The sequence below is a fragment of the Telmatherina bonti genome, assembly GCF_933228915.1.
Source record: "Telmatherina bonti genome assembly, chromosome: 10".
NCBI classification, from domain to species: domain Eukaryota; kingdom Metazoa; phylum Chordata; class Actinopteri; order Atheriniformes; family Telmatherinidae; genus Telmatherina; species Telmatherina bonti.
The window spans coordinates 39185628-39198858 of record NC_136628.1 but is presented as its reverse complement, the minus strand read 5'-3'; the positions used below and the strand labels follow the sequence as shown (position 1 = coordinate 39198858).

The 13231-nt window shown below is 49.6% G+C and overlaps 2 protein-coding genes across 6 annotated transcripts in view; one reads left to right on the top strand and one right to left on the bottom strand.

Annotated features, from left to right (window-relative positions):
• Positions 1-3295, top strand: part of guca1d (guanylate cyclase activator 1d) — a gene marked incomplete at both ends in the record, with an annotated part of 46644 nt that extends 43349 nt beyond the window's left edge. Inside the window, 2 exons of the mRNA XM_079247795.1 lie at positions 2989-3076; positions 3159-3295. Of these exons, the coding sequence (XP_079103921.1) occupies positions 2989-3076; positions 3159-3295 (225 nt within the window). The remainder of the gene's footprint in view (positions 1-2988; positions 3077-3158) is intronic.
• A 1095-nt stretch (positions 3296-4390) lies between these two features.
• alg8 (ALG8 alpha-1,3-glucosyltransferase) overlaps positions 4391-13231 on the bottom strand; it is a 23473-nt gene continuing 14632 nt past the window's right edge. For 4 of the 5 annotated variants that reach the window (XM_079247650.1, XM_079247653.1, XM_079247652.1 and 1 more), the window contains 4 exons: positions 5681-5820; positions 5509-5606; positions 5362-5434; positions 4391-4954 (listed from right to left, as the gene is read on the bottom strand). In XM_079247650.1, coding sequence (XP_079103776.1) covers positions 4732-4954; positions 5362-5434; positions 5509-5606; positions 5681-5820 — 534 coding nt within the window. In that variant the 3' untranslated portion in view covers positions 4391-4731. The remainder of the gene's footprint in view (positions 4955-5361; positions 5435-5508; positions 5607-5680; positions 5821-13231) is intronic. The other variant, XM_079247654.1, reaches the window with a different exon arrangement.

Genomic DNA, 13231 nt, shown 5'->3' with positions numbered 1-13231 from the left:
GAGATGGGACGCGTACTAGTGGGGACGTGTACGAGATGGGATGTGTACAAGATGGGACGCGTACGAGATGGGACGCGTAAGAGATGGGACGTGTACGAGATGAGACGCGTATGAGATGGGACGTGTACGAAATGGGACATATACGAGATGGAACGTATACGAGATGGAACGTGTACGAGATGGGACGTGTACGAAATGGGACATATACGAGATGGAACGTATACGAGATGGAACGTGTACGAGATGGAACGTGTACGAGATGGGACGTGTACGTGATGGGACGTGTACGTGATGGGACGTGTACACTGTGTCCTATGCTCAAGCGGGGACGTTTTAGCTACATGCAGCAGAAATGTCGTCATTACAACCATTTTATATGCGTGAGATTTTGTCAGGCGACATTTCCTGGAGTGGAAACGACTTTTCAGCCGTAGAAGATAGAAAACACATGAATCAGCGCTATAAACTACATCAAGTTACGTTTAGGCTTTTTTCATTTCTGTAATGTTTCTACATCACAATAAGTCAAAACGATACCGTCATGTTGTAAAGCCACCAACTCACAGCCATTCCTCAGCACTCTGAGGGTCATGTTCTTTCATTTCTCAAGTGCTTTTAATACCATTCAGCCTGCTTTGTTATGTGAGAAGCTCCATAAATTCCAGGTGGATACCTCCACAACCACCTGGATCTATGACTACCTCACAAACAGACCCCAGTTTGTGAGGCTGAAAGGTTGTGTGTCTGAGATGGAGGTCAGCAGCACTGGTGCACCACAAGGAACTGTACTCTGGCCATTCCTCTTCACTCTGTACACCTCAGACTTCCAGTACAACTCTGAGTCCTGTCATCTGCAGAAATACTCTGATGACTCTGCAGTTGTGGGGTGTATCAGGGATGGACAAGAAGCAGAGTACAGAGAACTGGTCAGTCAGTTTGTTAAATGGTGCGGTGACAATCATCTCATATTAAATAGCAGCAAAACAAAAGAGATGATTGTTGACTTCAGGAGGAAGAAGAATAAACAAAGCACTGTTTCCATCCTGGGAGAGGAGGTGGAGGTGGTGGAGGAATACAAGTATCTTGGAGTTCAGCTGGACAACAAACTGGACTGGAAATGCAACACTGACTACATCTACAAGAAAGGTCAGAGCAGACTGTACTTCTTAAGGAAGCTGAGATGGTTTAACGTCTGCACCAAGATGTTGCATATCTTCTATAAGTCTGTTGTGGAGAGTGCAGTCAGCTTTGCAGCATCTGCTGGGGTAGTAGCATCAGAACCAGAGACTTGAAGAGAATCAACAAACTGATCCAGAAAGCTGCTTCTGTGCTTGGAGTAACTCTGGAGCCGCTGGAGCTGATTGTCCAAAGAAGAATGCTGCACAAGCTGATGAAGATGATGGAGGATTCTTCACACCCTCTCCACAACACAGTGATGAAACAACAAAGTGTGTTCAGTGAGAGGCTTCTTCAGGTCCCATGTAAGACTGAAAGATACAGAAGATCATTCCTGCCAGCAGCCATCAGCCTCCGGAACAAGACCTCCTCTAGTTATTATTATTATATACTATAATATTTCCCTTTGGGGATTAATGAAGTAGTTTTCATTCCATATGACCCCTATCAGCTTGGTTACACTCCTGTTTGTCAAATTGTTTTAATAAGACTTGAGCTTTGTCTGAAGTCATGAAAACCTTCCAGAAAACATTTTAACCATCTGATGAATGAAGGAAGAACGATGCCATTAGAAATGATGGAAGTCTTAGAGCTGGATTATTTCCATGATGAAGGAAACAGTAAGAAGGGTGGTTTTTCTCCGAAATGCAGCGTTTGCAAACGAAAAGCTCTCGATGGGGTTTAAGCTGCTGGGAAGCTCAACGCGCCGGCTCATCTGCCATGGAGAGCCTAAATCCGGCTTAGCGGGCAGAATCTGACCACTTCTAATCTCCGGGTGTGGAGGCAGATTTTAGCAACGTCTTCCTCAGAGTCTCCAGTCCCACATTTACAATCACCTTCAGGAAGCTGCGTGAGAGGTCCTGGAAAAGTCTTCCTGACTTTCCAGGACCTTGGCCATGACCTGACCTGGGAGATCTGGGTTGGGTTATGGCTTAATCAAGACCAGTGTTAATCTGTGGGGTTCCATGTTGCGGGACGCGGCATTTACACATGCACGAGCCTGATTCCTGTCAACTTATTTCATATTATTAAACATGAATGACGTAGGACGTGCAAGCGAGCTGTCACGTGCACGTCCACTCCATCAAAGGAGTGACTTCATAAAGAAAATACGAGGAGCTGGAATCAGTCGATGCAGGAACAGTGTTTCAGACTCATCCTGCATAAACATGACGTCATCTGCAGGACCTGCAGCCTGCAGGACCTGCAGGACCGTCAGCCTGCAGGACCTGCAGGACCTGCAGGACCTGCGTCCTGCAGGACCGTCAGCCTGCAGGACCGTCAGCCTGCAGGACCTGCAGGACCGTCAGCCTGCAGGACCTGCAGGACCTGCAGGACCGTCAGCCTGCAGGACCGTCAGCCTGCAGGACCTGCAGGACCTGCAGGACCTGCAGGACCTGCAGGACCGTCAGCCTGCAGGACCTGCAGGACCGTCAGCCTGTCCAGCGTTACATACATGTGACGTAAACACCTCGTTGCATCAGGTCATGGTTTATCGGTTAAAACTGGGTTAAACTGGTGCAGTTTAGTGACAGATTAAACCAAGAGTGAGACGATCTGTAAAGATCTGAACGGGCCCCGGGGCCACTTTGTACTGGTTATGTCCCAGTATAAGCCAGGAGAAGAGGAGCCTGGAGGGAGGAAGGAAACATGGAACCTTCCAACCACACGGAGGAGAGGGGGGGGGGCAGAACGCCGGCTTCTCCATCAGGAGGCTGGGAAACCAGCGTGTTGATGCTGAACACTGGGAGCCTCCCAGTTAGACCACTGCTCTGCTGGGACCTTCTGACCTCCTGCTCGGTTCTCCTGCAGGCCATCCAGGACATCACACGGAACAGAGACATCGACCCCGAGGACATCGTCGCGCTCATCTTCCAGAAGGTCGACGTGAAGGGTGAAGGTAACAGGGCTGCACGCCGCTGCTGCTTGTTGCCATGGTGACGCGCTGCAGAGTCTAATCCCGTCTGACCTCTGACCCGTAGGTGAGTTGACGTTGGAGGAGTTCATCGAAGGAGCCAAAGAACACCCAGACATCATGGAGATGCTGAAGAACCTGATGGACCTGACGCCGGTTCTGGAGATCATCGTAGAGGGTCGGCAGAAGGCCCTGGATAACTGAGCCCTGGCTCCGCCCCCTCATCTACCACCGCCGTTCACACCTGAAAAACTTTATTCAGGTTCTGAAGATTTTCCCACAAACACATTCAAATTAAAAAGACATTTTTATTAACATCCAAACAAAACATTTCAGTATATACTATAATATAAAATATATTATATATCATATGATATATAATAATATAGAATATATGTTATATAATAATATATAATAATATATGATAATGGCTTTAAAACTAATTTAAAAAGCTTTTTTTTATTGGTTAGAAGCAGAAAAAAATCAGCTGTTTTTAGGTGATAAATCTAGAAATCTTTACATTTTGTAAAGTTGAAAGTTTGTCCTAAATGACTAAAACCTTTTTGTAAAAGTTGTCATTTTCTGATCTACCAAACGGATTTAAACGTAACATCTTCATCCGTTTTCTACTGTAAAAACAAGATTCATGTCAGACTTTAAAACTTTTAGTCTGGATGAAGTTTGGACAGCGTGTGAGGCTGACTCCGACTCGGCGTTCTGAGGAGCTTCTTCTGCAGAAGATCTGAGAAACCATCTGGTCTGTGAGGAAATCTGAAAAGCCTTTCAGCTCCGCAGGAGCTTCAGGTTTTCTACGAGAAGATTCCTTTCCTGTCAAATGATTAAAGTCATGATTTAATACAAGTTTAGAGAAATAAGCCCTGCGGATGTGTCGGCAGCAGTGCATGCTGGGAGTTTGCTGATCCTCTTCAGGCAGCGAAAGCTTCAGCAGCCTGGAACAGGGCCGATGCTGCAGGCGGACCATGTGGTCCAGCGGGCGGCCCTTCCGGCTGAGCCTGGCCAGTCGGTCGAGGCCCCCCCATCCCAGGACAGAAGCTGTAGGAATCTGCCTCTAGTGGCCGGTGGTGGAACTGCGCCTGAAACGGGGCCGAGGTTTTACGACGAGGTTTGGTTGAAGAGATGAAATCTGACAAATGTCTGAAAAAGTTTTCCACGACGGACCGCTAGATTTTAGCTTCAGAGGCGGGAACTCGTCTCGTTCCTATCCACACTCATCATCTCCTCTTCCTTCAGTTTGACCAGTCATGTTTTGTGTTGCCTTATCAATAAAGTTTTGAACCAAACTTTGACTGATGTTTACTAGTTTGACTAGTTTTACTAGTTTGACTACCACGTGCAGGCTCTACAAACATCACACTGAAGAAGAACGATGTTTCAGCTGTTTGTCCTGAAAAAACCTTTATTAACACCTCCAGCTGCTCGGGTTCAGCATCAACGATGTCGTTCCACCTTCACGGATCACGTTCCAGGATTTCCTCTGATCGGCAGAGTCCGGCGTCCCACCAGTCCAAGGAGGGAGTTCAGCTCGTCTCATGCAGCCATAGAGGAGGACGGCGCAGATCGGCGTCTCCGTATCCGGCGTGGAGGTGTGCGGAGGGTCTAACCTTCACGGCGGCGTCTCATCACTGTTTGGGTTTGTGGTCTGCCCGCAGCAGGGTGGCGTACAGACGCAGGAAGGAGGAGCAAACGCCCAGCGAGCAGTACACCGAGGTCACCAGTAAGGGGAGGAAGGGGAGCTTCTGTTGCCACGGCGACAGAGGGAAGATGATCTCACAGCCGATTGCCATAGCAACAAGCCCCAGCAAGTAGATGACCTCCAGGGGATGAAGCAGGGATCCCTGGCCACTGAGAAAAGAGTAATCTGATTACATGCAAACATCTGGGAAACCTGACACCTAGCGGAGAAGATGTGAACTGCGGCAACATGACCGTCGTCTGACGCTAAACACGCAGCGAGAGCTCCACGTCTTCCTGATCGTTAAGGTTTAGCTGTTAGCAGGAAGCCGGTCGCTAGGCGGAGACACGCCGGTCGCTAGGCGGAGACACGCCGGTCGCTAGGCGGAGACACGCCGGTCGCTAGGCAGACCTACACACACACACACACATCTCTTCTTCTCTGGATTCTGGGCGGAACTGACGTCCAGGATGGTGTCGCCTCGATCACCAGCATCATGTGATCCATCAGTTCCATCTAGCGCCGATCAATAACTGATCAGCTCTGGACCAATCATCAGAACCAGGACTAGGTTTACCTGTGCAGCTTCTGCAGAGCAGTGAAGGAGAAGATGGTGAAGATCATCATCAGGCAGACTTTGACAGGCAGCTCTGAAACACATCGCCATGGTAACGCGTCAGACATCTTGCATCAGGTGAAACAGGAAGTCCTGGATGAGGCGTACCTGGGGGGGTGAAGATCAGCGGGAACAGAGAGTAGTGTCCTGTGGTGGTCAGAACCAGGAAGATCCCAGCATCCTCTCTGCTTTCCACCGCCAGGACGCTGCAGCACAGCAGAGGATGATGTCACCAAGTCCCACACAAACCCAGAGAACCTGACCCCCCTGTGAGGCTCACCTGAGCGGGAGGATGACCATCAGGATGGCCTTCTCATGAACGTGCCAGCCAAACACGAAGGAACCCAGAGCGCAGAGCAGCAGGCAGCGCAGGAAGCCTCGAGGTCCACGGGGACGCCGCCAGATGGACGCCACCGCCGGCTGGAGGGTGGAACCAACCAATAAGAGACCAGCTGAACCTCCAGCACCCCATCAGAACCTCCATCAGAACCTCCATCAGAACCTCCATCAGGACCTCCCTCAGAACCTCCCTCAGAACCTCCATCAGGACCTCCATCAGGACCTCCATCAGAACCTCCATCAGAACCTCCATCAGGACCTCCCTCAGAACCTCCCTCAGGACCTCCATCAGAACCTCCATCAGGACCTCCATCAGAACCTCCATCAGAACCTTCATCAGAACCTCCATCAGAACCTCCATCAGAACCCCCATCAGAACCTCCATCACAACCTCCATCAGGACCTCCATCAGAACCTCCATCAGGACCTCCATCAGAACCTCCATCAGGACCTCCATCAGGACCTCCATCAGGACCTCCATCAGAACCTCCATCAGGCCCTAATTAGGACCTGATCAGGACCAGAACCTCCATCACAACCTCCATCAGGACCTCCATCAGAACCTCCATCAGGACCTCCATCAGAACCTCCATCAGGCCCTAATTAGGACCTGATCAGGACCAGAACCTCCATCAGAACCTCCATCAGGACCTCCATCAGAACCTCCATCAGGCCCTAATTAGGACCTGATCAGGACCAGAACCTCCATCAGAACCTCCATCAGAACCTCCATCAGGACCTCCACCATGACCTCCATCACAACCTCCATCAGAACCTTCATCAGGCCCTAATTAGGACCTGATCAGGACCAGAACCTCCATCACAACCTCCATCAGGACCTCCATCAGAACCTCCATCAGGCCCTAATTAGGACCTGATCAGGACCAGAACCTCCATCAGAACCTCCATCAGGACCTCCATCAGGCCCTAATTAGGACCTGATCAGGACCAGAACCTCCATCAGAACCTCCATCAGAACCTCCATCAGGACCTCCATCATGACCTCCATCACAACCTCCATCAGAACCTTCATCAGGCCCTAATTAGGACCTGATCAGGACCAGAACCTCCATCACAACCTCCATCAGGACCTCCATCAAAACCTCCATCAGAACCTCCATCAGGACCTCCATCAGAACCTCCATCAGGCCCTAATTAGGACCTGATCCGGACCTCCATCAGAACCTCCATCAGGACCTAATCAGAACCTCCATCAGGAACAGAACCTCCATCAGGACGTAAATCAGAACCTCCATCAGGATCAGAACCTCCATCAGGAACAGAACCTCCATCAGGATCAGAACCTCCATCAGGACCTAAATCAGAACTTCCATCAGGATCAGCACCTCCATCAGGAACAGAACCTCCATCAGGACCTAAATCAGAACCTCCATCAGGATCAGAACCTCCATCAGGACCTAAATCAGAACCTCCATCAGGAACAGAACCTCCATCAGGACCTCCATCAGGACCTCCATCAGAACCTCCATCAGGCCCTCCATCAGGACCTCCATCAGAACCTCCATCAGGCCCTAATTAGGACCTGACCAGGACCAGAACCTCCATCAGGACCTCCATCAGAACCTCCATCAGGACCTCCATCAGGACCTCCATCAGGACCTCCATCAGAACCTTCATCAGGCCCTAATTAGGACCTGATCAGGACCAGAACCTCCATCAGGACCTCCATCAGAACCTCCATCAGAACCTCCATCACGACCTCCATCAGAACCTCCATCAGGCCCTAATTAGGACCTGATCCGGACCTCCATCAGAACCTCCATCAGAACCTCCATCAGGACCTCCATCAGGACCTCCATCAGAACCTCCATCAGAACCTCCATCAAGACCTCCATCAGAACCTCCATCAGAACCTCCATCAGGCCCTAATTAGGACCTGATCCGGACCTCCATCAGAACCTCCATCAGGAACAGAACCTCCATCAGAACCTCCATCAGGACCTCCATCAGAACCTCCATCAGGATCAGAACCTCCATCAGGAACAGAACCTCCATCAGGATCAGAACCTCCATCAGGATCAGAACCTCCATCAGGACCTAAATCAGAACTTCCATCAAGAACAGAACCTCCATCAGGACCTAAATCAGAACCTCCATCAGGATCAGAACCTCCATCAGGACCTAAATCAGAACCTCCATCAGGAACAGAACCTCCATCAGGACCTAAATCAGAACCTCCATCAGGATCAGAACCTCCATCAGGACCTAAATCAGAACCTCCATCAGGAACAGAACCTCCATCAGGACCTAAATCAGAACCTCCATCAGGACCTAAATCAGAACCTCCATCAGGATCAGAACCTCCATCAGGACCTAAATCAGAACCTCCATCAGGAACAGAACCTCCATCAGGACCTAAATCAGAACCTCCATCAGGATCAGAACCTCCATCAGGAACAGAACCTCCATCAGGACCTAAATCAGAACCTCCATCAGGATCAGAACCTCCATCAGGACCTAAATCAGAACCTCCATCAGGAACAGAACCTCCATCAGGACCTAAATCAGAACCTCCATCAGGAACAGAACCTCCATCAGGACCTAAATCAGAACCTCCATCAGGATCAGAACCTCCATCAGGAACAGAACCTCCATCAGGACCTAAATCAGAACCTCCATCAGGATCAGAACCTCCATCAGGACCTAAATCAGAACCTCCATCAGGATCAGAACCTCCATCAGGACCTAAATCAGAACCTCCATCAGGAACAGAACCTCCATCAGGACCTAAATCAGGACCTCCATCACAACCTCCATCAGGACCTCCATCAGAACCTCCATCAGGCCCTAATTAGGACCTGATCCGGACCTCCATCAGAACCTCCATCAGGACCTCCATCAGGAACAGAACCTCCATCAGGATCAGAACCTCCATCAGGACCTAAATCAGAACCTCCATCAGGATCAGAACCTCCATCAGGAACAGAACCTCCATCAGGATCAGAACCTCCATCAGGACCTAAATCAGAACTTCCATCAGGATCAGAACCTCCATCAGGACCTAAATCAGAACCTCCATCAGGAACAGAACCACCATCAGAACCTCCATCAGGACCTCCATCAGGACCTCCATCAGGCCCTCCATCAGGACCTCCATCAGAACCTCCATCAGGCCCTAATTAGGACCTGATCAGGACCAGAACCTCCATCAGGACCTCCATCAGAACCTCCATCAGGACCTCCAACAGGACCTCCATCAGAACCTCCATCAAAACCTTCATCAGGCCCTAATTAAGACCTGATCCGGACCTCCATCAGAACCTCCATCAGGAACAGAACCTCCATCAGGAACAGAACCTCCATCAGAACTTCCATCAGAACCTCCATCAGGACCTCCATCACGACCTCCATCAGGACCTCCATCAGAACCTCCATCAGAACCTCCATCAAGACCTCCATCAGAACCTCCATCAGAACCTCCATCAGGCCCTAATTAGGACCTGATCCGGACCTCCATCAGAACCTCCATCAGGAACAGAACCTCCATCAGAACCTCCATCAGGACCTCCATCAGGATCAGAACCTCCATCAGGATCAGAACCTCCATCAGGAACAGAACCTCCATCAGGAGCTAAATCAGAACTTCCATCAGGAACAGAACCTCGATCAGGACCTAAATCAGAACCTCCATCAGGATCAGAACCTCCATCAGGACCTAAATCAGAACCTCCATCAGGAACAGAACCTCCATCAGGACCTAAATCAGAACCTCCATCAGGATCAGAACCTCCATCAGGACCTAAATCAGAACCTCCATCAGGAACAGAACCTCCATCAGGACCTAAATCAGAACCTCCATCAGGAACAGAACCTCCATCAGGACCTAAATCAGAACCTCCATCAGGATCAGAACCTCCATCAGGAACAGAACCTCCATCAGGACCTAAATCAGAACCTCCATCAGGATCAGAACCTCCATCAGGACCTAAATCAGAACCTCCATCAGGATCAGAACCTCCATCAGGACCTAAATCAGAACCTCCATCAGGAACAGAACCTCCATCAGGACCTAAATCAGAACCTCCATCAGGATCAGAACCTCCATCAGGAACAGAACCTCCATCAGGAACAGAACCTCCATCAGCACCTAAATCAGAACCTCCATCAGGATCAGAACCTCCATCAGGAACAGAACCTCCATCAGGACCTAAATCAGAACCTCCATCAGGATCAGAACCTCCATCAGGAACAGAACCTCCATCAGGACCTAAATCAGAACCTCCATCAGGATCAGAACCTCCATCAGGACCTAAATCAGAACCTCCATCAGGAACAGAACCTCCATCAGGACCTAAATCAGAACCTCCATCAGGATCAGAACCTCCATCAGGAACAGAACCTCCATCAGGACCTAAATCAGAACCTCCATCAGGATCAGAACCTCCATCAAGAACAGAACCTCCATCAGGACCTAAATCAGAACCTCCATCAGGATCAGAACCTCCATCAGGACCTAAATCAGAACCTCCATCAGGATCAGAACCTCCATCAGGAACAGAACCTCCATCAGGACCTAAATCAGAACCTCCATCAGGATCAGAACCTCCATCAGGACCTAAATCAGAACCTCCATCAGGAACAGAACCTCCATCAGGACCTAAATCAGAACCTCCATCAGGATAAGAACCTCCATCAGGAACAGAACCTCCATCAGGACCTAAATCAGAACCTCCATCAGGATCAGAACCTCCATCAGGAACAGAACCTCCATCAGGACCTAAATCAGAACCTCCATCAGGATCAGAACCTCCATCAGGACCTAAATCAGAACCTCCATCAGGATCAGAACCTCCATCAGGACCTAAATCAGAACCTCCATCAGGATCAGAACCTCCATCAGGACCTAAATCAGAACCTCCATCAGGAACAGAACCTCCATCAGGACCTAAATCAGAACCTCCATCAGGAACAGAACCTCCATCAGGACCTAAATCAGAACCTCCATCAGGATCAGAACCTCCATCAGGAACAGAACCTCCATCAGGAACAGAACCTCCATCAGGACCTAAATCAGAACCTCCATCAGGATCAGAACCTCCATCAGGACCTAAATCAGAACCTCCATCAGGAACAGAACCTCCATCAGGACCTAAATCAGAACCTCCATCAGGATCAGAACCTCCATCAGGAACAGAACCTCCATCAGAAACAGAACCTCCATCAGGACCTAAATCAGAACCTCCATCAGGATCAGAACCTCCATCAGGAACAGAACCTCCATCAGGACCTAAATCAGAACCTCCATCAGGATCAGAACCTCCATCAGGACCTAAATCAGAACCTCCATCAGGATCAGAACCTCCATCAGGACCTAATCAGAACCTCCATCAGGAACAGAACCTCCATCAGGAACAGAACCTCCATCAGGACCTAAATCAGAACCTCCATCAGGATCAGAACCTCCATCAGGACCTAAATCAGAACCTCCATCAGGATCAGAACCTCCATCAGGAACAGAACCTCCATCAGGACCTAAATCAGAACCTCCATCAGGATCAGAACCTCCATCAGGACCTAAATCAGAACCTCCATCAGGAACAGAACCTCCATCAGGACCTAAATCAGAACCTCCATCAGGATCAGAACCTCCATCAGGAACAGAACCTCCATCAGGACCTAAATCAGAACCTCCATCAGGATCAGAACCTCCATCAGGATCAGAACCTCCATCAGGACCTAAATCAGAACCTCCATCAGGACCTAAATCAGAACCTCCATCAGGATCAGAACCTCCATCAGGAACAGAACCTCCATCAGGACCTAAATCAGAACCTCCATCAGGATCAGAACCTCCATCAGGACCTAAATCAGAACCTCCATCAGGAACAGAACCTCCATCAGGACCTAAATCAGAACCTCCATCAGGATCAGAACCTCCATCAGGACCTAAATCAGAACTTCCATCAAGAACAGAACCTCCATCAGGACCTAAATCAGAACCTCCATCAGGATCAGAACCTCCATCAGGACCTAAATCAGAACCTCCATCAGGAACAGAACCTCCATCAGGACCTAAATCAGAACCTCCATCAGGATCAGAACCTCCATCAGGACCTAAATCAGAACCTCCATCAGGAACAGAACCTCCATCAGGACCTAAATCAGAACCTCCATCAGGAACAGAACCTCCATCAGGACCTAAATCAGAACCTCCATCAGGATCAGAACCTCCATCAGAACCTCCATCAGGACCTCCATCAGGAACAGAACCTCCATCAGGACCTAAATCAGAACCTCCATCAGGATCAGAACCTCCATCAGGAACAGAACCTCCATCAGGACCTAAATCAGAACCTCCATCAGGATCAGAACCTCCATCAGGACCTAAATCAGAACCTCCATCAGGAACAGAACCTCCATCAGGACCTAAATCAGAACCTCCATCAGGAACAGAACCTCCATCAGGACCTAAATCAGAACCTCCATCAGGATCAGAACCTCCATCAGGAACAGAACCTCCATCAGGACCTAAATCAGAACCTCCATCAGGATCAGAACCTCCATCAGGACCTAAATCAGAACCTCCATCAGGATCAGAACCTCCATCAGGACCTAAATCAGAACCTCCATCAGGAACAGAACCTCCATCAGGACCTAAATCAGGACCTCCATCACAACCTCCATCAGGACCTCCATCAGAACCTCCATCAGGCCCTAATTAGGACCTGATCCGGACCTCCATCAGAACCTCCATCAGGACCTCCATCAGGAACAGAACCTCCATCAGGATCAGAACCTCCATCAGGACCTAAATCAGAACCTCCATCAGGATCAGAACCTCCATCAGGAACAGAACCTCCATCAGGATCAGAACCTCCATCAGGACCTAAATCAGAACTTCCATCAGGATCAGAACCTCCATCAGGACCTAAATCAGAACCTCCATCAGGAACAGAACCACCATCAGAACCTCCATCAGGACCTCCATCAGGACCTCCATCAGGCCCTCCATCAGGACCTCCATCAGAACCTCCATCAGGCCCTAATTAGGACCTGATCAGGACCAGAACCTCCATCAGGACCTCCATCAGAACCTCCATCAGGACCTCCAACAGGACCTCCATCAGAACCTCCATCAAAACCTTCATCAGGCCCTAATTAAGACCTGATCCGGACCTCCATCAGAACCTCCATCAGGAACAGAACCTCCATCAGGAACAGAACCTCCATCAGAACTTCCATCAGAACCTCCATCAGGACCTCCATCACGACCTCCATCAGGACCTCCATCAGAACCTCCATCAGAACCTCCATCAAGACCTCCATCAGAACCTCCATCAGAACCTCCATCAGGCCTTAATTAGGACCTGATCCGGACCTCCATCAGAACCTCCATCAGGAACAGAACCTCCATCAGAACCTCCATCAGGACCTCCATCAGGATCAGAACCTCCATCAGGATCAGAACCTCCATCAGGAACAGAACCTCCATCAGGAGCTAAATCAGAACTTCCATCAGGAACAGAACCTC